General features: G+C 44.0%; 1 protein-coding gene and 1 non-coding gene across 3 annotated transcripts in view; both read right to left on the bottom strand.

The window, feature by feature from the left end:
• Window positions 1–24,430, bottom strand: part of DNAH17 (dynein axonemal heavy chain 17) — an 85,005-nt gene that overhangs the window by 52,043 nt on the left and 8,532 nt on the right. For both annotated transcript variants that reach the window (XM_028715420.2, XM_028715430.2), the window contains exons 10-36: window positions 24,064–24,207; window positions 22,587–22,769; window positions 21,319–21,573; window positions 20,498–20,667; window positions 18,045–18,267; window positions 17,436–17,552; window positions 16,055–16,141; window positions 15,519–15,671; window positions 14,198–14,446; window positions 13,977–14,099; window positions 12,140–12,487; window positions 11,959–12,050; window positions 10,809–10,935; window positions 10,150–10,302; window positions 9,743–9,868; window positions 9,222–9,329; window positions 8,711–8,842; window positions 7,803–7,963; window positions 7,546–7,702; window positions 6,394–6,498; window positions 5,045–5,202; window positions 4,234–4,372; window positions 3,350–3,577; window positions 2,887–3,024; window positions 2,512–2,644; window positions 1,184–1,311; window positions 944–1,092 (exon numbers count right to left, since the gene is read on the bottom strand). In XM_028715420.2, coding sequence (XP_028571253.2) covers window positions 944–1,092; window positions 1,184–1,311; window positions 2,512–2,644; window positions 2,887–3,024; window positions 3,350–3,577; window positions 4,234–4,372; window positions 5,045–5,202; window positions 6,394–6,498; window positions 7,546–7,702; window positions 7,803–7,963; window positions 8,711–8,842; window positions 9,222–9,329; window positions 9,743–9,868; window positions 10,150–10,302; window positions 10,809–10,935; window positions 11,959–12,050; window positions 12,140–12,487; window positions 13,977–14,099; window positions 14,198–14,446; window positions 15,519–15,671; window positions 16,055–16,141; window positions 17,436–17,552; window positions 18,045–18,267; window positions 20,498–20,667; window positions 21,319–21,573; window positions 22,587–22,769; window positions 24,064–24,207 — 4,286 coding nt within the window. The remainder of the gene's footprint in view (window positions 1–943; window positions 1,093–1,183; window positions 1,312–2,511; window positions 2,645–2,886; window positions 3,025–3,349; window positions 3,578–4,233; window positions 4,373–5,044; window positions 5,203–6,393; window positions 6,499–7,545; window positions 7,703–7,802; window positions 7,964–8,710; window positions 8,843–9,221; window positions 9,330–9,742; window positions 9,869–10,149; window positions 10,303–10,808; window positions 10,936–11,958; window positions 12,051–12,139; window positions 12,488–13,976; window positions 14,100–14,197; window positions 14,447–15,518; window positions 15,672–16,054; window positions 16,142–17,435; window positions 17,553–18,044; window positions 18,268–20,497; window positions 20,668–21,318; window positions 21,574–22,586; window positions 22,770–24,063; window positions 24,208–24,430) is intronic.
• Window positions 8,158–8,231, bottom strand: TRNAS-GCU (transfer RNA serine (anticodon GCU)). Its single transcript has one exon. It is a non-coding gene; the product is annotated as a tRNA-Ser (tRNA).

The raw sequence follows: 24,430 nt of genomic DNA, 5'->3' as shown, positions 1-24,430 counted from the left end.
TTATTGGGGAACCTAGTGGAGGGGGGATGAGTCTGGTTAATAATGAGCGCTCACACCTTCCTTTGTGGGTGCCCTTTACAGTGGGACCCACCAGTTAGTTGGGCTGGCCTGCCTCCCTGCGCTAGTCATTGGAGATTCCCGCCAAACTTCAGTTAACCAATCAGCCCTGCAGAGAGGCGGGGCCAGCTAGGGGAAGAAAGATTCCTAAGAGGTTTAAAGACTGTCTCAAGGCAAATCTTTAAAAATGTAGCATAAACACCGACAACTGGGAAACACTGGCCTGTGAGCGCTCCAGTTGGAGAACAGCCTTTACCAAAGGTGTCGTGGACTTTGAAGACACTCAAACTCAGGACGCAAGGGAGAAACGTGCTAAGAGGAAGGTATGCTTGGCAAATCTACAGCGTGATCAACTCCCACCCAGGAAACAATGTCCCCACTGCAGAAGGACGTGTGGATCCATAATTGGCCTCCACAGTCACTTATGGACTCATTGTTAAAACCGTGTTTATTGGAAGACAATCTTACTCGGCTACGAGTGATTGCCAAAGCAGAAGAAGAAGACGTTTAACAAGAAGCCACCTTGGAACTTGCTTTCTCTCATCCACCTTCATTAAACACAAACAGTCACATCTATGTCAAAACATAGATATGCACCATCAATTATTTACTACAGAAGTCTTGTAAAGATGCATCTCTTTGCGCAGGCTGCCCCTGATCCATGAGAACTAGACCTGCACCATTGGATTTATGTATGGTTATAATATTGTTTTAGGGTGCTTTTATGTTGATTTTTAAAAATAATATATGAAGTGGCTTAGAAATATTTAAAAGTAAATAAATGAATGCATCAAGGGATGAAAGCTTTTCCTCTGTATGCCATGAAGAAACTTGCTTTTGCTGGCAAAGGAAGACACTCATATACTCAAAGGGAACTCAAACTCACGGATTCCAGCCAAGGTCAGCAGGGTTAATGTACAAGATTCCTGCTCTGGACACTGTGGCGGGTGTTGCTGTTCTTAGGTGGCTGATCTCAAACACAAGCCTCATGGTGGGATTTAGTGGGATTCGCTCATTGCTTGCTAGGGTGAGCACCTAGGAGGGAGAGAAACAAGGATGGCGTGACTACTACTTCATCTTGCTGATGTGGAAACCAACAATTTTATCTCTGACTTCCTGTACTGACCTTGTTGTCATCCATAACCGTATTCAAAGACTCAATCCACATCGGATCGATATCCCCATCCAGAACGATCCATTTTGGTCCACGATGAGTTATATTAGCAAGATCACGCATGATTGTTGAAAACAAGCCTACGAGGAACACAGAGAAATTCACACTGAACTTTTGACGTAGAGAAATCATTTGAGAAGTACAGCTTCTAAATGTTGTTTGTATATAACATCGGTCCAGTATACCTGAAGGAGCGTCTCCACTCCCATCGTTCAGCCTGGACACTGAGGTCCAGCTCCGAGGGCCTTCTGGTGGTTCCCTCACTGCGAGAAGTGAGGTTACAGGGAACCAAGCAGGGCCTTCTCGGTAGTGGCGCCTGCCCTGTGGAACGCTCTCCCAGTAGATGTCAAGGAAATAAACAACTACCTGACTTTTAGAAGACATCTGAAGGCAGCCCTGTTTAGGGAAGTTTTTAATGTTTGATGTTTTATTGTGTTTTTAATTTTCTGTTGGAAGCCACCCAGAGTGGCTGGGGAAACCCAGTCAGATAGGTGGGGTATAAATATATTATTATTATCATTACAGATATGATAGTTCATCACAGAAGCCTGTGACTCTTCCATGTCACTCCTCCAAGCTGGCAGGGGCAAATAGGGGTTGTTCTGCAACATCTGGAAGAGACACAGGCTCCCCATCCCTGGTCTAGAGGGACCCAATTTATATGGCGTTCACCTTAGAGAATATCAAATCTCATGACTCTGAATAACTAGAGGAAACCTGGGAGCCTGATTTGAGCCAGAAATTCTTATGTAGAATCACTGGCAACTTCCTTGTTTTGGGTAATTGTTGTCAAACCAGTTTAAGGGGATTTCAGAATAAGTACATTTTGAAAAAAATTATTTCTTGAGATTTGCTCTGCTGAAACTAGCACAAACAACCATGGGGCTAGGGGTGGGAGATCAAAAGCAATTTACAACTCATACTTTCATACGGAAGCACTTTTAAATGTCAAAAATTTGAACAACATCACTAATTAAAAATGCATCAGGTCAGTCCTGGTGCCCAGCCATTTCCCCATGCTGAAAAAGAACCTATTGGGTCTGGAAAAGGATCAATGCTGGAAAGAAAATGTAAAAAATCTGATTAGTTTCAGCAGAAATCTCACGTGGAAGCAAAATTTTGACAATGCTGTCAAGGTAGGGTTTGGGTTTTGTCTTCTGAGAAGAAAATCTTGGAATTGAAACTTCACGCTTCTAGGATACAGCCCTAAGGTATAATGTTTCTCCTTTTTGTGTATCTGGAGATTTATACTACTCATTATTTCTGGGATTAGTTCCTACCATCTTTCCATTCTCTGGTAGCAGGATTAATGATTCCAAATAGTTCATCACAGGTTACAGCTTTAGGGTCAAGGTCAATAGCTACAGGTTTTCTTTTCATCAGCTGGTAAGTTTTATTCAGAGATTTCAGAACCTGTCAGGAGAAAGGCAGACTGGGATGGAGCTTCCGACTGCTTCTGTAACCATCAGAGAATATCAAAACACAACCACCCCCAAACTGTACCTTTTGTTCCAGTTTAATGTATCTCACAAAGCTATTTTTCTACTCTTTGGGGCTGTGGATCACTTGAACAATGAGTCGCTTGCTAATTATCATGATGTTTTGGAATGGACTCCCTAGTGATGGAGCCCTAACCGTAGGCTCATAGCTCCTACCTGAGATTTGCCACAGCCTGCATTTCCAATCACAAACACAGAATGCCGAACTTGGAGTAACTCTTCCAGCTGTACCACCTTCAGCACAAAACTCTCCTCAGGTTGTAGCTTGAGCTCCAGAACGGACTGTTTGATTATCTGAGAAGACAAGAAATGTGTTTACAAGTCCAAGCCCCAGTGTACCAGGGGGTGTAATTCTTGTTCAGGGGCTCATTCCTCAGTCCCAGGGCTGGTATAGAACTGAAGCCATGATCTGCTATAAATGATGGGATTATTGTGCAGATACAATCCCAGGTGTCCAAACAAGAAAATGAACAAATCACCAAAAGCTTTCTGAGCAGGGCTCTTTTCCAGAGGTCTCCGTGGCAACAGGGTTTTCCCCAATGAAGTCACACACACAAAAGAGGCCAGACATTCAAATCTCTTAATTATACTGCTTCATGGCCAACTAAAGCAGATTCACCTTTTCAAAGTTTAGATCACGCTTCCTAGGCACATCCAGCGCTGGGAAAAGGTCTCCGATGAGTCCCATGAAGACAGGCAAGTCATCCGTCACAATCTTGGGGATGTTAAAGTCTCGCAAAGCTCTCATGAGAACCTGGTCTTCTGCCCGTCCTGGGTCTCCTCTCTTGAGTGAACCAGCCACCACTAGCACAGACTTGATAGCTCTCAAACCCCAGTCATAGTGATCCTGTCAGACATATGGCAACAACTTCGCATTGCACGTAAACAGAAGGACATCGCTTAAAACAAGTCAGGAAAGGCACCCCTCCACTTTCAAAGAAGGCAAGGAAAGTTGTTTATGTTCCTCTGAGGTGGGTACAGTAGCATGGGCACCTTTTGTTACCATAGCCATAAGGTTTTGGGCTCATTTCTGGAGGTGAGTGGTGAGAGGCAGCCATTTTTTAACATTCCAATACAGTGGTACCTCGGGATGCAAACGGGATCCGTTCCGGAGCCCCATTTGTATCCAGAAGCAAACGTAACTAGCAATGGCACATCTGACCGCGGGTGGGTCGCTTTTCGCTGCTTCTGTGCATGATGTCATTTTGAGCATCTGCGCATACGCAAGCGGCAAAACCCGGAAGTAACACACTCCATTACTTCCAGGTTGCTGCGAAGCGCAACTCGAACGCGCTCAACATGAAGCATATTCAACCTGAGGTATGACTGTATTCTACCTCTGTATATCCCTGCTGATTTTCTATGACAGGATGAAGTTTGGGGTGGAATACAACCACTTTTAAGTAAAAAATTTTAAAATGCCCTGTCAGCATACTCTTGCAAACTCTTCACTGCACTAAAAAAACTAGTGTCAAACAGGCTTGGTGAACAATGTTCAATTACCTGCTTTGAAAGCAGCTCCTTACACAGTGTGTAGAGAGTAATAAACTTCCTAGCTAGAAGCCTGGCTTCAATGAAACCTTCAGCAACAAGCATGATTTCACAGATAAGCTCGAAATCAGGAACAACCATCGCACAGGGCCTGAAAAGAGAGAAATGAGACAATTAACATCTGGTGCGATTACGCTGCAGAGACAACAGTCAATCTTTCCTTTAGGCTGCAGTGAATATTCAGTGCAAATGTCAGATATGATTAATTTCAAACGCCCACATTCATTTCCCACTTACACTCGGTCTCGTTTTGTTTCCACTGTTTTACACACTGTATAATCTGCTCTGACCCCCGAGAGCTTCCATGTTGGCGATCCAAGCCTGTGCAAAAGAGTAACTCTCTCTTCTCTCAACATGCTTTCCAAATCTATTCATGGTATCCTTCATGTGCCCCTATCCTCAATAGCTCAATAAATCTCATTGGCGCTACTACTCCCACATTACTTCTCTGGGCAGAGTGACACATTACATGACTGTGGCAAAATGGCAATGGAGGTGGGGGAAGTGAGGCATGCAAGAAAGAAGCATGGGCCTGGAACTTGGCCAGAAGTGATGGGTGCGGGAAGAATGAAGCAAGTGCCTGCACCTTTCTCAGACAGGAGACAGCAAAGGTATTAGGAGCCCGGGGAGGGAAGGAGGGAGGCTGGCTGGCTGGGCAGAGGCATCCCAACTCTGCTGCCCAAGGAATCTGGCCAGCTCATACATTTTTGTGATAATCCCTTACCAGTTCATTTCCCCCAGAATAGTGGCTGCATGTTAGTACCTGAACAAAGCTTTCAAATTTTCAGGCAGCTCAGTACGGCCAGCATATCCAGGATTCATAGTAATAAACATTCCAACGGTTGGAATAAGAGAAATGGTCTCTCCAAGGAAGTTGAAAACCTTCTTTTTGGCTCTTATGGCATCTTGAACACATTTAACCTTTCAAGTAAAACAAAGTCTTAAGAGCTGTTCCTATGAGGTCTTCAGTAAGGTAATGAAATATGGTGCTGAAGAATGTTTAAATGCAGACATATTAACAAGTTTTTCCATAACCAACTGCAGTCAATGAAACCTAAAGGCATGTAGGATGCATCAAGAACTAGGAAATAATTGCACACTTGAGCTAACCAAGATCCAGGATACTCAACAAACTAGGCTTGACTTAAAATGACGTGTGAGGAGTAGGAGGCCTTCTGCACAAGCTTCTGCAAGCTGCAGATTCCTCTCCTCCTTGAAGCAATTTTGTGGGGCCCAGCTTCATTGACTGGCAAATTTACTCATACGGAAATGAGGAGAGTACTTCCTCGCTCTGAACTGACCTCATAATGTTAAAGGTAAAGGTAAAGGTAAAGGTACCCCTGACTATTAGGTCCAGTCGCGGATGACTCTGGGGTTGCGTGCTCATCTCGCTCTATAGGCCGAGGGAGCTGGCATTTGTCTGCAGATAGCTTCCGGGTCATGTGGCCAGCATGACTAAGCCGCTTCTGGCGAACCAGAGCAGCATACCGAAACGCCGTTTACCTTCCCGCTGGAGCGGTACCTATTTATCTACTTGCACTTTGACGTGCTTTTGAACTGCTAGGTGGGAAGGCGCAGGGACCGAGCAACGGGAGCTCACCCCATCGTGGGGATTTGAACCGCCGACCTTCTGATCGGCAAGCCCTAGGCTCTGTGGTTTAGACCACAGCGCCACCTGTGTCCCGACCTCATAATGTTACCAGAATGCTAAATCTGGCTGGTTGCAGATGTGACACTGATGGCATCAGGGTTCTCCCTCAACTGTCACCTAGAACAGCCAATCCATTGGGCCGCAGCAGAATTTAATAAGTTAAATTAATTACATTTCATTACATCCCATTACATTGCATTATGTAAGTTTCAGTCATAGCAGATAGTGAGACAAATGGCGTAGGTTTTAGTGGAAACTGAACTGCAGAGGAATGGAAAAGTGCTGATTGTGGCAAACCAAAGACAGAATAGAAATAGCTACCTCCTCCTTACAGCCTATCATTCCCAGGGGACTTGTATTGATCCTAGAGACGAATGGCCAGCATTTGACTGAAAGCTGGAAGGACTATGAAATCCAGGCTATTTGCACACAATGAAAGGAAACCTAAGGAGAATCTTTACCTGTACAGCAATTACGGACAAGACTTCCACCGAAATCCGATTGAATTCATCAAAACATCCCCATGCACCTGTCTGGGACAATCCTTTGTAGATATTTCCGCAGGACTAGAAAGGAAAGGCACAGGCATTTGTTTGTGGACCATCACATTCAATCAATTAACTAGTTAATATATCCTGTTTATGTATTGTTTTGCTATATTTTAAAACACAGGAAAACACATTGTAGCACAAGAACAGATGGGTGGGAAGAGAGGAAGTGCTGGAAGGAACGAGCAGCCTCTTGTTTTCTAGGAAGCTTTTAGCGATATAATAAGGTATACAGTTGTATCTGGGTTTTCGAACAGCTTAGTTCTTGAAAGTTTTGGCTCCCGAACAATCCAAGCCTGGAGGCAACTGTTCTGGTTTTTGAACATTCTTTTGGAAGCCGAACGTCTGATGGGGCTTCTGTGGCTTCCAATTGGCTGCAGGACCTTCCTGCAGCCAATCAGAAGCCGCACTTTGGTTTTTGAATGCTTTAGAAGTCAAATGGAATTCCAGAACAGATTCTGTTTGACTTCCAAGGTATGATTGTACTTGAAACAAAATGTAGATCTGTGTCTGTAATAAATAATAATAATAATAATAATGATGATGAATTTGTTATTATTTATACCCTGCCCTACTGGGTATAAATTTCTCCAGCCACTCTGGGAGGCTTACAGCATATCTAAAACATAATAAAAACTTCACGCATTAAAAACCTCCCAAAACAGGCCTGCCTTCAGATGTCTTAAAAGTTGTGTAGTTCTTTATCTCCTTGACACCTGATAGGAGGGCGTTCCACATGGAGGGTGCCACTACCGAGAAGGCCCTCTGCTTGGTTTCCTGTAACTTCACCTCTCATAGTGAGGGAACCAGCAGAAGAGCACCTCAGTGTTTTACAGTGCCCATTTTATTCTACAAAGCTGTAATGTGTTAGAAAAAGGTACAATGTTTTTAAAAAATAACAGATGTCCCTGCAGGTACACAAAATTCTAGGAAAGTGTAATTATACCTCTGAATGGATTGCTGTTTACCTCACACTCCTGACTTCGGGGATGACTTTGGGTGCTTTTTGTCTGAATTAGGGACTCAGATATGACCCACTGTTACTTTTACTGGCTAGATCTTTACCTTATAGTCCATTTGCTCAGAGCAGTTGAAGACGTACACCATGATCCCCACTGCCCTTCCCAAGTCTTTGGTGGTCTCTGTCTTCCCTGTGCCAGCAGGGCCTGCAGGAGCTCCTCCCATGATCAAGTGGAGGGACTGTGTCAGGGTGATGTAACACCTGCAAAAAGATAGACATTTGGCATCATCCTCACCAGCACATGCCCTAAGAACATGCGTTGGGCCAGGCTGAAGGCTATTGCAAGCTAAGCAGCTCATACCGGTCAGTGAGTGGCGTGATCACCAGCCGTGGAGTGTTGCCAAGGTACTCATAGGAATATTGGAGCTGAGCGTCACATATATTGGCATAGCAGTGTCCCTTTTCATCATCCCAACGATGCCTAAGTTGAGACTGCCAGGTAAATGCCTGGGAGCTTTCCACCTGCAACCCAAATGCGAAACCATAATAAATTTCCGGTGGTTCCTGCTTAGCTCCTTTGCTATCCACATAAGCTTTTATGTGTAGGAGGCTCCTAATGGTTTAAAGTTTTATAGAACCACAGAACTGTAGAGTTGGAAAGGACCCCAAGGATTATCAAGTCCAACCCCTTGCAACGTAGGAATCCTACCCACAGCCGTCCCTGGGTGGGCTTGAACCACCAACCTTCTGCTTAGCAGCCAGACGCACTGACCCGTTGCGCCACAGAGACCTCATACTTAGTTCCTTTGGCAACTTTCTAGACATAAGCGCAGATTGAATAGCCTTCTACTTCAGAGCCTATAAAGATTATTTACCCCCCAACAAACCACCAGAAAGAGAGACCACACCCTCTACATGCTGATAAATATTTATCAGAAGCCCAATGCAAAAGTACTTCTTCAGGGTCTTCGATATATGGGCAATATATTCTTTAATAACTCAAATGTAGTAACTCCCCCAAAGCAGGCATAGTGGATTGACTATTTAATCCTTTTGGGGGGAGTCTTGATAGGACTTAAGTTTGCATTTTTGAAAATCTTATTCACTGGAAATGATACAGGGCTAGTCCTTAGCTTTCACTAAGTAAAGGATGGTTGAAGAATGAGTGAAGAGAACCACGTTGCTATGCGAAAGTGGCTTGAGAAGGTTCTAAGAAAATGTGTGCTTCCAAAAAGCAAAGTATGATTTCACAGTCTTTACTGCATATACCTTTGCTAAAATCATTTTGGCAATGACATCTCTGGCATGGACATCAATGGTACAGATTGTCATAATCTTCATTCTCTCTCCTGGGCTTAAGTTCCCAATGAGTAGTGTAATTAATGTGTTTAGCTGGTTAATCTGGGGAAAGAAAAATAAACATATTTAAGCGGTTTCCAATCTTTAACAACCATGAGACCTAGAGGCTTGCTGCACCTACTCGTCTAAAAAAACCCCCACACAAAACTGGAAGTTGCATTCAGAGGCGGAGCTAGCTGCTCTGGCACCTGGGGGCGGGGCGGTGATGTCATCCCCCCTCAGGGATGACACCTGGGGCAAGGCAGGCCACACCCACCGCACCCCCTTCCTCCTCCAGCGGTTGCATTCAGCGACAGAGCTTGAGATGACATCTGTGTGATATGTTGTAGACACAAAAAACTGCCTACTATTCTGCTGAAGAATTTGCCACTGCAAATCTGAACACAGTCTGACAAAATCAGAGGGGGCTGCTGTTATGTACCTGCTTCTTATTGTAATCTTTAATAGCGTTTTCATAGCCTTCCTCCAGTCGTGAAAAGGCAATGCCAACCTCCGTTGTCCACCAGATCTGGGTACATGTTAAAGCAATCTGCAACAACAGCCAACGAGACCTATGAGATGGTGAAGCCAGGTGAAATGCCAGAACTGTCCTTAATTCAGGCTCTGCCCCTTGACCCCCAAATGTGCAGCTCTGGTGGGATGAGTGACTAGAAAAGAACTGGTCATACGGTGCCTTCCAGCTGACCCCTGGGCATCCTTGACCACTGGTCATGCTGGCAGAAGCCTGATAGGAATTGTAGTCCACAACATCTGGGGGGTACTACACTGCCTACTAGACTTTATAAAGGCCTAATCCTACAAGCATGCTGAATGGCTCCACTTTGTTCCTCTGGTTATATTTACTCCTTATTAGAATGAACATCTGTTTCTGTTCCTTTTTTCTTTGCACTTCACAGGTTAAACATATAAACATTGCATTTTGACTCTAGCCTTTTTGCTTACTTGTGCCGGGTAATCAAATAGCCATTGCTCTCTTGGCTTTTCCTCATAAGTCACCACAGCTTCAGAAATCTCTTTGCGCAACGTGCTCTGCATTCTCTCCAGCACTCGGTTTAGCCAAACCTCCACCTAGGGAGCAAAACTCTCATGGTTATTTATTTTCCTTTACTTATTTCATTTATATCCCACCTTTTCTCCTCTCCAACATGGTTCTCCCCCTCACGACAACCTTGTGAGGTTAGGTTTAGGCTGAGAGGCAGTGACTGGCCCAAAGTCACCCAGAGAGCTTCACGGCTGAGTTGGGATTTGAACCCATGTCTCCCAGGTCCCAGTAAAAAACTCTAACCACCAGACCACACTGGCTCTCCGTTTACATGACCAATAGTGAATTTAAAATAATATCCACTAACCTGTCCAGAACAGTCACACTCCTTGTCAAAATCAACATACTCGTCTTCTTTGCTGTACATTCCCAAGCCAACCTTCAGAGGCTGCTCTTTTGCATCCAATTTGAATTTCAGCTTGGCCATACTATCAAATAGCTTGGACAAGTGACGGGATACCTTCAAGAAGATGATTGCGGTATTGTTAGGATACAAAGTTTAGAAATATAGAAATAGAAGCGGTGGGAGAAGAGGACTAATGAAGATGTATGAGCAATGTTTCTAAAAAGAAAGCCGTTTTAGAAAGCCTAAAGGAAATGGGCACTGAACAATCTAAAATATCTGTGCTACATAGGATCTCCTATACTCCAACCAGGCCACTATTGTGACTGCCAATAGCTCCCCAAGGTCTTTCCCAGCCCACTACCCGAAAACCTTTTTAAACTGGAGACATTGTGGCTGAACCTGGGATCTGCTGCATGCCAAAGATGTGCAAATCTCACTGGGTTTGCAGCCCCTCTCCCCAGTTGCCGATCAGCTCCCACTGAGTACAGGTCCAAGTTATCTGTGATTTAGCCTCGGATGAAGTCGGATTTCTAGTAAAAGCTCTGGGATTCAAGGCCCCATTTTTTTTTAATATAACAATTCTTAAGAAAGTCCAAGCATTCCATGAATGTATATCCTACCTCAACGGGGTCGTTGCCATTGGACAAAATATCCAGCAGGTCGGCAGACGATACGAAGTAAAATCTGGGGAAAGCCAGTCTCTTTGTTTCCAGGTATTCAGCCAAAGCCTTTTCACAGAGTGCCAAGCTAATAAAAGGCAAGTTGGACAAGAGAGTGTGGGAGAAGCATTGTGTTTATCATCATTAGCTGCACAGTGCCACTGCTGTACAGGATGCTCAGTAATGTAACTAACTAACTAACTAACTAACTAACTAACTAACTAACTAGACAGTTCTATGTCTATACAAACAAACAACAAAAGCACTCTAAACTGGGAGCAAATGGTGCTTTGCACTGCTCCACTGAGATGCTTCAGATGTCATATCAAGGGAAGTTATAAAACCTGGCATTCACATTATGCTTTCTATGTTCGCTACCACAGGCCATTTTCAAAGCCTCTTTAATCCTCATCATTTGACTGACATCTGAACACTTCTAATTGAAAGGAATACATGCTCAGCCCAAGTGTTAAAGCAGCTTATTCACGCGGATGTTTACATTAATTACACCTGGGTCATTATAGATGCCAGGAGATACCATGGAAAGCAGTCGAGACCCAGGCAGAAAAGGTGTCAGGGTATGAAGGGTGAGCTGCTATTGGATTCCAGATCCCAGCTTAGGTGTTTTGCTACATGCAGATTTCACCTCCTTTGAAAATGGTAGTCATGGTGCCTGCTCTGTTTCTCTTCAGTTCCGAATAATGGTTGCACCATGACAGGGCTGCCATTCAGTGCAAGCCTGAGAGATACTGACAAATGCTATTCCCCAGCACTTCATGGTGCATAGCACACAAGTTTCATCTCTGGAAGTAAAAATCAAAATGCAAATTAAGTAACACATTACTTGGCTGCCTGAGGCAACTGCCGCACTCTGTCCAATGTTAGGGCCAGTCCTGCTGCCATTTAAAACAAACCACTGATAAATAGGCATCTGCAACTGTCTTTCTGGGCCTAAAATTAAAAGACCTCTTAATTCAAGAAACTGCAACCAGAACCCTGTCCTAAATAACTGAACTTACGCAGCCTGTGATTTGCTTCTTCTCTCAGTAAGTAAATCCAGCCAGCTGCTTACACTTGACAAAATCAAGCAGGAAAATAACGCCTTCCTTACCTTTTTTGCAAGGACTCTAGTTTGTCATAGAGACCTGGTTTATTTGTTGCTTCAACCACATTCGGGGTTTTTACTGCATCAGCCATTAATTCCTGCAAGAAAAGAGGATGGACTTGTCAGCTGCTCCAGTTTTTGTCGTTTTTGCATGTGAAAATTAGGGCAGGTAAAGGGCCATGCCCACCTTAAAATCCTTGTCAATGGTATCAAAGCGCCTGGAGTCCTCTGGGAGCTGATTGCGAATGTCCTCTGAGCCAATGAAAATGCTTTCTAGGTGGCTCCAGGTTCTCTGGACTTCAAACCAGATGCTTATCACAGAGTCAGCTGTAGATAATTTCTGCTGCCAGCTGGAGACCTCCTGAAGGAAATGTGCTAAATACTTTGAAGTCATCAGGGTCTGGAGCTGCACTTGATTTTCTTCAAGGGTCTCTACCAGTGCCTCATCAGACTTGAGCATCATGGTCCCAGTTCTATGGTGGGGCTCGTGTTCAAATTGCATAGTTGACCAGGTACTATCAAGAGCCTTCAATACCTTCAAACAAAAGCAGCCAGGAAAGATTTTTAACCTGATAAGATTTCAAACTAAAAACTTGCAAAATGTCCATGAAATTCCAAGAATTAGTGAAGAGGCACTATGATGGTATTGTTCACTCTCCCTTTCTGAAACTACTTTAGCGCTTCTTAAGGGTTAATATACTCTGAAGGAGCATGTTCCACTGCCAATTAATGGTACTGCTTCCGACCGTGGAGGCAGAACACATAATTTTGTTATTAAAAAGAACCCAACGGTCTATAATCCTGCCACATACTGCAAAATTCAGCACATTACGGGCTTTGTCAAACTATACTATAACATCTGTCAGTCAAACGGCTCTGAGGGAGGGGGGAACTCATAAAAGACTTAAACAATAAAATACACAAAATACAGCAAATCAAAAATCAGTCATAATAATATCATAGTAAAAATAGCAACAGAGCAGCCGTTGCAACCAGTTAAGACGTAGAACAAAAAAATAAGAAAAAAGAAAAAGGATTTGCCCTATGCCAAAAGATAACAGAGTAAGCACCAAGTGAGCCTTTCTAGAGAGGGAATTCCTTAAGCGGGGGCCCACCACTGAGAAATCTCTCTCCCTGGTCACCATCTGCCTCTCCTCAGATGGCAAAGGAAGGAAAACCTCCATGAATGACCTTGGCAGGTGTTGCTCCTTCAGGTACCCAGGCCTTGAGCTGCATAGGGCTTTAGTGGTGAGCACTAAAAGAACCAGAAGACAGTGTGGTTCTTTAAGCATTGGAATATGGTGGTTCCACTCTCTGATCCCAGTCAGTAGACTCATGTGGCTGGAGTGTAACAGTCACATCCATTGCTCTCCCTGCTTTTGCCTCTGGCTTCAGTTACCACTGCCATGTCAACACTGAAATGGTGCTCGCCAAGAGATGTGGCTTTTTGGCTGAAAATGGTTCACCACCCAAGACATGGATAAACAAACTGATGATAAGGCATGTGCAGCCTTATCAAATTTTATGCACGTCTATTTCGAAGAGGAAATGCAGTATATAAAAGGAGGAAGTAAGAAACTTAAAATTTCCATGTGTTTCACCTGTGCACAATATTATCAGGAATAATACAGTGGTACCTCGGGTTAAGTACTTAATTCGTTCCGGAGGTCTGTTCTTAACCTGAAACTGTTCTTAACTTGAGGCACCACTTTAGCTAACGGGGCCTCCTGCTGCCGCCATGCCACCGAAGCACGATTTCTGTTCTTATCCTGAAGCAAAGTTCTTTACCTGAAGCACTACTTCTGGGTTAGCGGAGTCTATAACCTGAAGCGTATGTAACCTGAAGCTTATGTAACCCGAGGTACCACTGTAATGTTAAAGTCAGAGAAGCCTATCTCAGATCTACTTCCAAATGTAGGAAATGAAGCGTTATCTTTTAGCATTTTTATAGGAGTGAGAAGCAGGAAGTATCTGAAAGCTGCATTTGATTGATGGGCATGGAATGGCTAGGGCAAGAGCAGTACCTTTTCCATCCCCGACTCTTTCACAGCCTTGTCCACAATACTGCGAACTTCATCCTCAAATTTGTGAAGATTCAGCTGAAGTAGATCTGCAAGCGTCGTCTCCTCAGACATGGTGAACCTCACCTGTTACAGAAGTAAAAGTTGGAAACGGAGCCGGATCAGCTGGCGACAGACGGATGAATGGAAAATTGTAGATACTCACTGTAGCTTGTATCAGTTACCTGTGTGGCCTCCATCAGTTCTTTCCAATGTCTGTCTCGAATAGCTGGATTCTGGAGCTCAGTCACAGCTCGGAGAGAGGTCATCATATTTTTGACTGTGTTATCCAGTCCCACAAAAGCATCCCATGCTCTCATTTCCTTGTCTAAGGCTCTCACATCCTTAGCAAATTTCTTGCAATCAAGATCCATTTGCTCGACATTAATTTCCTTCCACTTGGTTGTCTTCCAGTCATTAATACTTTCATTGACCTGAATGGGTGGGGAATCATATTTTTCGCTGTTTTCGCTAGCTGAATAGAATATTTACAATGCGACTATTTGGAAACATTAACAGATCTTGCATCTCAAAGGGGAACAGAACTGTTACAGTAGGACCTTTCTAGACGTTGGGGGAAATGGATTTTATTTTTAAATCCTTTACTACCACTCACTTCTATCCACTGCGAGTATATCCCATCTCCTTTCTACAAAAGGCAGTGGGTGTTTCTGTGCTGGAGATGGAGAAGTAAACTTTAATAAATTAAAAAGCCGAAGCTCCATAAAATGTCAGATCATATGTTGTGAGGAAGGGAGTACCCTTGCCATGTTCACCATATGCTATTTAAGGGCTACATGAACAAGCTTGCATTTGAATGCAACAGCATGCGAGCTCTATAGAAGTAAATACAGAAAACACCCAGGAGTCACTGAATTACTACCTTTGTTCTTGGGGAAATTATCAGAGTGGTACTGGGAGCAGAACCTACTTGGAAATCACTTCCTGCCCTATCTGCCAACAACGTCCTTTGCTCCACAACTCCATTTCTTCCATTATCACAATGCAGTCATAGGGTTCATTACATGCTCCCAATTCCCTCAATTGGCAAGCAGTTCCAAAGGAAGCTAAACATGAGCTGCCCTGGATGAGGAAGCATGAAGACTTTGGGCCAAACTACTGGTAACATTTATTATATAGCTTGCCATTGAGTGCAAGCTTTTTCTTTTATCAATTGTCAGTGCAGGAGGCTCAATCCAAATTGGATCCCTGTTGTGAGTCCCTCCCCCGCCCCCCAATCAGCATTGTGGGGGGAGATTGCATTCGCTCAACGGGACCCCCCCCTCCACAAAGTAATTTGCAGTCATGGTGGCACTGATCTAGATCGGAACCACAGTGCAGCGAATGGGGTGCAAAAGATTCAATTCAGCCATAAAAAAAATGAGAGCAATTGGGGTATTGACATCATTATTCTCATTTCCTCATGGTAGAATTCAACCTCTGGATGCAGAGTTCTTTCACTTGCCCTACCTGACATTTCCTAAGATTACAAGGTCAAAGTCTTACCAAGACAATCATATCCCAGAGCTCCTTGAGCAAGCGCACTTCCTTATGGCAGGCCTTCAGCTGTTTGTAATCTGGGACAGACACTTCAAACAAGCCTGCAGATTTGGATAGGGTTTCCATATCTTTCTCCATATTGGTGATCATTCTTTGTTGCTGGAAGCATTAAATGGAAAGTGGGTTAGTCAAAGTTGCAGGCAGATGAACGCAAAGAGCAAACAAGAAGGGTACAGCACTGGAAAGCGTAATGTTGCAATGTGCTTCTGGGATATGCCCTCTAACATGCCCGGAAAGTTAGATTAACCTTTTGCTCCACTGAAGTCTCCTTCACGCATGGTTGGTGGCATATGCCCTACTCGTCACTGGCAACCACATGCATATGCAGCCCCCAAGAAAGAGAAACCACTGAGTCCAAATTTCTCAGCCAGTTTTTGAAAATGCTATTTTACTATGGCACTAAAAAGCACACTATAATAGGTGGCATTTGAGGAAGGCCTAGATATTGCCCATATTGACTTTCCTGACTTGTAGTAAATTACCTTATTGAGGGATTTATATGGATCTGGATCAACATGAGTGAACGGTGCCTCTTCTCGGAATTTCTCCCTGAACTCATGCTGCTTAATCTGGAGGGGGCAGGGGTTTGGAGGAGAAGAGAGAGAGCAGAATATCCTAGTTAAAGCAGGATCGCATAGCATCACATCTGGAAGGCAGGAGTTTGTTGGCTGCGGCTCAAGGTTAGAATTATGATCAATCTGGATGACGCCATCTACAGAAACAGCAGCAGAGGGTTCTGCCCAAAACATTCACAATAGGACACAGGCTGTGGGGCAAGACAAGACACTAGCAAAGCATGAGCTACAACCTCACCTCTTTTTAAAAAGTTCTCACTGCCCACTACATGCTGTGACATCACAGCATCTTACAACAAAGTAGATTCGGAATTGGATGGCATCTGGTATGCCTCCTTCCAGCAACTCCTGCAGCCAAGGTGGTGCCAAACATATGGCTTTATTTTCCTTTGGACCACATCAGTGAGGCCAAGAGGGGGGTCTTGTCGTCTGGGCAGCCCAGGACCTCCATACATACTACCTAGGTTTCTGCCCTGGAGAGAATTAGAAATGGAGGCAGCAGCTATTGCTGCTGCTAGGGATGGGGAGGATATTCAGCCTGGTTTGCATTTTCATGTGTTACATTCCTCCATATCAATGGGGACACTTAATGAATTTGAATGCTACGAATATTTAATATTAAACACTTCTATGGGACCGGTTCTTAAATTTTCTGAAAATGCAATATTCTGAGGACATTCCTTCCGTCCCTCCTTCATAGATATTATTACAGTGATCGATGGGAGAAGAAATTATGAAAAATGAAGTATTGACACTTTATTGAAAGGTTAATAGATTCTGGAAGAGGCAAGTCTGTTAAATGGAAAGTCTGTTAAGCTGCATGTTAACTCACACTTGCCAAAACAACGCACAAACTGAAAGACAGCTACCATTCAAAATTCACACTTCTCAAAATTCAGCTGAAGAATGTGTACAAAATGTATACAACAGGGATAAAAATGCAGGTAATTAAGAAAATAGAAAAAAGAGGCATTGTATTAAGGAAAACTGCTTGCAAAAATGTGTATGTTAAGACACATTTTCATATGCAGTTTTGCCTATCAGGAGAAACGTGCACTGAAACACTGATGAATTTTCATGGAATGTTGCAAAAACGTGGCAAACTGCACACTGGAAAACTGAGAGAATGGATTTGTCCATTCTGGACAGCTGCCAAATTGAGACTATGGTTGGTAGGCAGCCCATCTGTCAGTGCCTTCGGCCTACAGGTCCCCCTGAATGTTTGGTCTGTGGGGAGCTCAGCATGCCAGTTGAGCAGAGAATACCTTGCACTGCAAGAGAAAGGTACCTCAAACTGTTGGCATTTCCTTCGGATAATGGTAACTTCATTTGCCTGCAGAGGAGCCACATTCTGCTTGACTTGGAATGATAGCTTTTTGGTGTTATTCCATTGTTCTGGCAATTCCTAAGAGCAAACAAAGAAGAACCCTCAAACCTCTCAGAGCACTGTGGGGCTGGGGGGGGGGAGGGCTTGCTTGGTAAAACAAATGCAGGAAGGGTAAGAAGGGGGGGAAATCTGAATATGAGGAGAAGGAAACACACTTTGGTTTGGTAAGGGTCTGCGGAAATGTGCAGACTTCTGAACTTAATCCCCCCCCAACTCTGTTAATAATAATGGATAAATGCTATGATGCTGCACGTCCAAAGCGAAATCAATCATATCAAATAGATTGTAATGCACAATGGCTTCAATCGTGGGCAACATTGTGATCACTTTCAGATTATGTTTATCAGATACATTCCCATGAACTTTCCTGAGGTGTTATTTCTGGCCTGGTTTCCCACTATATTTATTTAGTCTTCTACAAAGCATTGAGGTCATTGGATCACACTAAAAAATGGCAACATGAAAGATGAACAAATATGTATTGAGTGAAAACCATTTGTAATAACTCACGTGCAACTGCATATGGATTTCTTCAGGCATTTCTTCTCCATATAGTTTGAGCAACTCAATGGTTTGCTTTAGAGGCTCAAACATATTGTCAGTAGCCACCTGCCTTTCTTTGACCCTCATCAAGTGTCCCATCACTTCCACAAGCCCATCGTAGTCACCTTCCTTCACAGGTTTGGTTAAGCCTGCATTGACTTCTTTCATGAAAGTGGAAAGATCCTGAAGGCTGCAATGGAAAAGGTTCCAGTTGGGGTTAACTTTAACAGTACAAGGAACAAAACATTGGATTTAGTTCTTTCTCATTATGGAAAGAGGATGGCATCCTGGGGGGGGGGGGGGGGAGGAGAGGGATAACAACCTCTAACTACTTTGAGAAGGTACCAAATTACCATAAATAAACTTAGAGCTTCCATATGCCCTCTTTTTCCCGGACACACACCCTTCTTCAGCCTTAAAATTTCTTTCTGGGTGGATTTTTAAAATATAGCAAAATGTCTGGGTTATGCATATACATAACATAATATATACAGTGGTACCTCGGGTTACGAACTTAATTTGTTCTGGAGGTCTGTTCTTAACCCGAAACCATTCTTAACCTGAGGCACGCTTTCGCTAATGGAGCCTCCCGCTGCCACCGCGCCAGCAGCGCATGATTTCTGTTCTCCTCCTGGAGCAAAGTTCTCAACCCGAGGTACTACTTCCGGGTTAGCGGAGTTTGTAACCCAAAGTGTTTGTAACCCAAGGTACCACTGCACACATATACACCTTTCCTGTTGTTAGAGTTGAAGAGGAAATGGCTGCCTAGCATCTTTCACATGACTAGAGCTGCCCAATAGATGGTTGTCCCATGATTCGGTCCTTGTGCTGTTCTTCTCCCCTGTTGCGTGATCCACAGAGCTTGAGGCTGGAAACCATGGAGGGATATGCCCGGGAGCCCTGGTAACTGGAAGTGAAGGCTGCCTGGGGCTTTGCCGCCCTTGCCCTGTGGCTAACCAGCTCAGTGGGTGGAGGGAAGCGAGGCTGATCCAAACCCCCTTTTTTCGGGCTCAAGAGTGGCAGTGGCGAGTGGGGGAACTGCTCTGCTCATTCACCGGCTGGTGGGTAGTTACTTTTGGCTATGCCAGCCCAATCAGAGTGGCTCACTCTGCACTTTATGTGGCTTTCGTAACAGTAGCAAATACATGAAGCAAGAATGTAAAACATGCACCATTATATGTTAAGGTCTCCATACATGAATGTAACACCAATGCACTCATAGTGAATGCAATCACTGTTACAAGTGTGGAGCTACTTTCAGTCTCTGGTACAAATTAAAAACAAACAAACACTGAGTTGGCTGAATATTCAAAATATTTTCTTGTTCTGATCCTCATTCTTTTTTTGGAGTATATGTGTGGCTTTATAATAACAATTTAAAATAAAAATAATAAACTGCAAATGTGTCTTCTTTGCTCTTCAAAATATGGCAGCCCTAGTTTTAAGCAACACTTTCTAACCATTTCCATCTTGCCCTCTTGCAATTTTTCTGGACCTCTAGAGATCTTATGAGTATGGAGAGAAAGATATTATTGATCCCACAACTGTGAGCCAAATGCAGTGTTTTATGTAGTAAACCACGCTGTGATCCTTGGTTGAAGGGCAGTATGGAAGCAACAGCAGCTGAAATTTTACCCACGTCTAGAAAGCTAATTCCAATATGATTAATTGCCCAAGCTGGGATTCCTCTGACACCAGTTTCTTCAGCTCTGGGATCTAACCTTTTCTTTCATGTTGCAAAGCAGGGCTTTTGTAATTGGGGGACCTGATGAAAAAGGTAAAGGTACCCCTGCCCGTACGGGCCAGTCTTGACAGACTCTGGGGTTGTGCGCCCATCTCACTTAAGAGGCCAGGGGCCAGCGCTGTCCGGAGACACTTTCCGGGTCACGTGGCCAGCGTGACAAAGCTGCATCTGGCGAGCCAGCGCAGCACACGGAAACGCTGTTTACCTTCCCGCCAGTAAGCGGTTCCTATTTATCTACTTGCACCCGGGGGTGCTTTCGAACTGCTAGGTTGGCAGGCGCTGGGACCGAACAACGGGAGCGCACCCCGCCGCGGGGATTCGAACCGCCGACCTTTCGATCAGCGAGCCCTAGGTGCTGAGGCTTTTACCCACAGCGCCACCCGTGTCCCTTGGGTGACCTGATAGAGGTTTATAAAAGTAGGTCTCAAGTCACTTTTCTCCCTCTCTCTTAACATATCCACTAAAACTGGATGTTACGATGGGTGATACAAGACAAAGGAAGTGCTTTTTCACACAAAAAATACTTAGGCTGCGTATAACAGGTGCTGATTCAAAGAATGCATTCACAGATTTGTAAACCGAGCACTGGCTGATTGTGGCCGATTACCGTACATGCAGGGAGAGGGGCTGTAGGAATGGAAAGCTTGGAAACTGACAAGATTATTCCCCACCCTACCTGGTGGTCACGTGGTTGATGAGGTGCTGTTTGAACATCAGGCTCCAGCGTTTGATGGTATTCAGGAGCGCTTGCTTGAAGGGACGGCAGTCACTTTGCAGCCAACCGTTGAACACTCTGGTATTCTCAAACTTGGACACTTCTTCATAGAGCTTCTCATAAGTGTCAATCTAGAAACAGCAGGGGGCGACGAGATGCGATAGCTTGTGATGCAGAATTTCTACATGCACATCAGTAACGGGAACAGAGGGAAATCCTCTAGAGTGCCCTAAGAGGAAAACCTACTTTATTCGAATTTTTGAGTTCAGAGTTTGTGTCTCTCCCTGACAGGTGGATTCTAATCTGCTTTGCTCTGTGAGTGGGGACTTACAATCCCCTAGTGAAGATACTAGGAAGGGGGGGGGGCAGCGTACAGGGCTATGAAGGGGATAAAACCACTTACACACAGGACACGTAAGAACTCCTTTAAGCTTCTCCCAAGTTATTTGTGCTGGGTGTGAGTCGATTGTTAAAAAGTGTAATAAGAACGTAGAAGATAAATTTTATGTGCATTCCTGACAATGCCAGTTTTGCCAACTGGTGATGTAAGAAACAGCGATTTTACTCATCTTTAGTGTGAAAATGCCCAAAGATTTGTGCATTGCTGAGGAAAGATGGGGACTAGGAGGAGAAAAGAGGAAAGAGGAAAGCAATAGGGATGTTCCAATGTTACTCACTTGCATGAGGGATGATGTAGGGTTATAAAGATGGAGTTTGTGCCATGGAGAACTCAACACACACATCAATTTGGATGAAACGTATAGACATACTCCAACCCTCACCTGTAGCTGAAACTGGTCAAGGGTGGGCGCGACATGAGGCAAGTACTCCTCTGCGTGAGACTCCAGCTCTTCAGTGGTTAGAGCATGGCCAAAAGTGAGGAAGCGCTGCATGAATTCATGGGGATCATCCATCCAAAGGTACGAATATTTCTCAAATGAATCTTCGTATTCTTCACCTTGTTTCATGGCATTGACCACAATGTTCCCAATCTCCTCTCGTATCTCCATCAACTCTCCCATGTCTTCTAGGTCAACCTGAAAGCATCAGGGAATCATTAATGGAGGCACGAAAACAAAAGAACAAGCCGAGTATATGGGCTTCCCACTAGCATCTTGGCTGGAACATAGGATGCTGGACTAGGTAGATCTTTAGATCTTACGTTCACCAGATTCCAAATGAACAAAGTATCCATGCCAAGAGATAACTTAACAACATTCACATACTCACACAAACATTGACTGACCAATGTTCCCTGTAGCATTTACAGGTGACCTGGAACTCTGAATAGTCAAATTCACACTCTGCAACCCAGCTGTACTTTCTAGGACTAAATTTTCTGGCTTGCCTAGAATCCTCGGATTCTGAAGTTTTCTTTTAATTTTATTTTTCTTTTTAAGTTATTGTGCCTACAACCTAAATGGAAATATGTGGGTGACAACTGCAACCCTCCTGTCCTAAGGGTATGCAATCAGATTGCTTTATTGTTTTCCTTAGCAAGCATATGGAGAAAATATTTAACTATAGTCAAATGTGGAAACAGAGAGGGACCAAAGCATGCCTACCAATATGGCCGTTGCTTGCTTTCTGTCCACTGAGAATTGGTAATTATTTCACAGTTATTATGTGTTTCTTCTGGAACAAAATGAATTTATTTATTTGTTCTTTTATTTATATATCTCTTATTTGCCAAAATGGCTTCTATAGAATAGAAAGAACATTGAAAAATAGCTGCTTGGAAGTCAGATGCAAGCATGGCAAGAGTTTGGGGGCAGCTAAGAATTCTGGGCTTGTGGACAGACACATATGTTCCTGTGCTTTATTTTCATTACAAGACATGTTCGCAGGAATTCTCTTGCGAACAAAAATGATAAAACTGATCATTACATGGGACCCGAAAGCAATGCTTACGAGTTCCTTATGAAGTATATGCTAGCCACACATCCTACGTACCATTACAAACCTTGGCCTAGTTTGAATGTCACTTTAAACTGGGTGTTGTCAACCTAGCACCCACAGAAGCCTCACTGCGCGGAGGCCCCAGACCAACCTTATAGCTGGACTTCCCTTTTGCCAGTCGCGGTATCAGCTTAGCTGTATCATAGATATCGTTCATCAGGTTTTCCACCAGTTCGAAAAAACCTTCCTCTGCTCCCACTTCCAGAGATGGACGATACCTCAATTCATCTTTATACAGCTCCATGCGCACTTCAAACAAAGGGGCTACAGAAGCCTGAAATGCACCGGTGCGCTCTTTATTGGTCAGTCTTCACTCTTGCGTTCAAAGTATTGTTTACTACTGCTCTGTCAGTTCCCCACAACCACTAGCCCTTTTTGTATACAATTACCATTCCCCACGGGTTTCCGGCTGACGGGATTTCTGGCTGACGTAGCAATTTATGGCGCTAGTTCTCCACTGCCCTCCGAGGTTCAGGCAAGGGAAAGCCAGGATTTATGAGATAAAATGAGCAGAGGGCACTGCAGCCTTCTTTGGATTCCCCCTCCCCGTCCCTTTGTTCTAACAGTTAAATAAGCCACCTGGTTGGTGATATACAGGCCTAGCTATGCTGGACCTTGCTATGGATTTACCCAGTGGTTGGATTCAGGGCCAGGGAGGAATTTGCCTTGCAGGCTAATTGGACCTGTCTGCAGTTTCTGCCCACCTCATAGAAATCACCACAACTTTTGGGTAGATAAGGCATTGGGTTGGATACTTAAGTCAAGGAGAGAAGGGTGTGGGGGCCCCTCCATCCCATGGCAATGGGTATCCCCTTGAGTCTGGAAGGGGTGTTTCCTGTCTAGATTAAGGTTACCAGATGTCCCCGTTTTCCCGGGGACAGTCCCCAGATTAACAGCTTTCTCAGCATTCACATGCACATAGCAAACAGTAAGTGTCCCTGGATTCATTGGAAAAAAATCTGGTAACCTTAGTCTAGACGCCCAACTTGGGGGCTGAAGGGCTTTACTGCAGGTGATCAGATGGGGCCCTAGGGTGCTCAACCCTAGGGGTTGACAGTGGTCAACCCCTAATATCCATCAACAAGCAGGCAGGCTAGTTGATTTCAGAATACACACCCAATGCTTGCTTACATCTGTAATCAGTAAAAGTTGTGGACTTATTTGACACCAGCATTCACTACTAGCAAATAATATACAGGCATGCTCAGAAACCATAATGTCTCTGGATGGGAGTGGAGTTTGTCTAAAATTTATACAAACTTCCCTTCCAATACCTTTTGCGAATTTCCTACCTTCCACCACCAAATCCTCAGTTAAAAATTAGAAATATACATATACCAGAATAAGCGGGTCTTAGTAAGAAAAAATGCTTGCATGCACACACCCTGCTTAATTGATTCCTATTGCAAAACCTTAGTTCTTTTGCTCACAAAGCTTGAATTTACTTAGTTCTGAAATTAAGCAACCAGAAGGTGGTGACAAAGCTCTGGCATGTGGTACTGATATCCACTGATAAATTGATGCTTCAGGAAATACCCTCCCACCCCGCAGAAAGCTCACCAACGTACATCAGCAGACATGTTGCTGAGCAGAAATTGCAGCGATTTGCGGATAAACTTAAAGTAGCCATCTAAAATCATCTCATCTATGAATTCCACATAATTAGACCACATTCTTGTTGTCTTGTCTGCCTTGAACAATTCTGCATTTTCCTGCAAACAGAAAAATCATTACTTGGGATACGCATTGTAACAGACAGGTGAGATTCCTTCTCCTGATGATGTATGCTTTAATGGTGATAAAAGCCTAATGTTGTCTCATAAAACATTTGGGTAACTCCCAGAATTACACCAATAATGTCAGAACTACCACCAGATGGAATGTTGATCTGGAATTCACTTGAGAGAAACTATCCTTAGGGTAGTCAAGATGTCA

Source organism: Podarcis muralis, chromosome 2, assembly GCF_964188315.1.
Source record: "Podarcis muralis chromosome 2, rPodMur119.hap1.1, whole genome shotgun sequence".
Taxonomy (NCBI): domain Eukaryota; kingdom Metazoa; phylum Chordata; class Lepidosauria; order Squamata; family Lacertidae; genus Podarcis; species Podarcis muralis.
The sequence above is the reverse complement of the archived record's forward strand: the minus strand, read 5'-3'. Positions and strand labels throughout refer to the sequence as shown.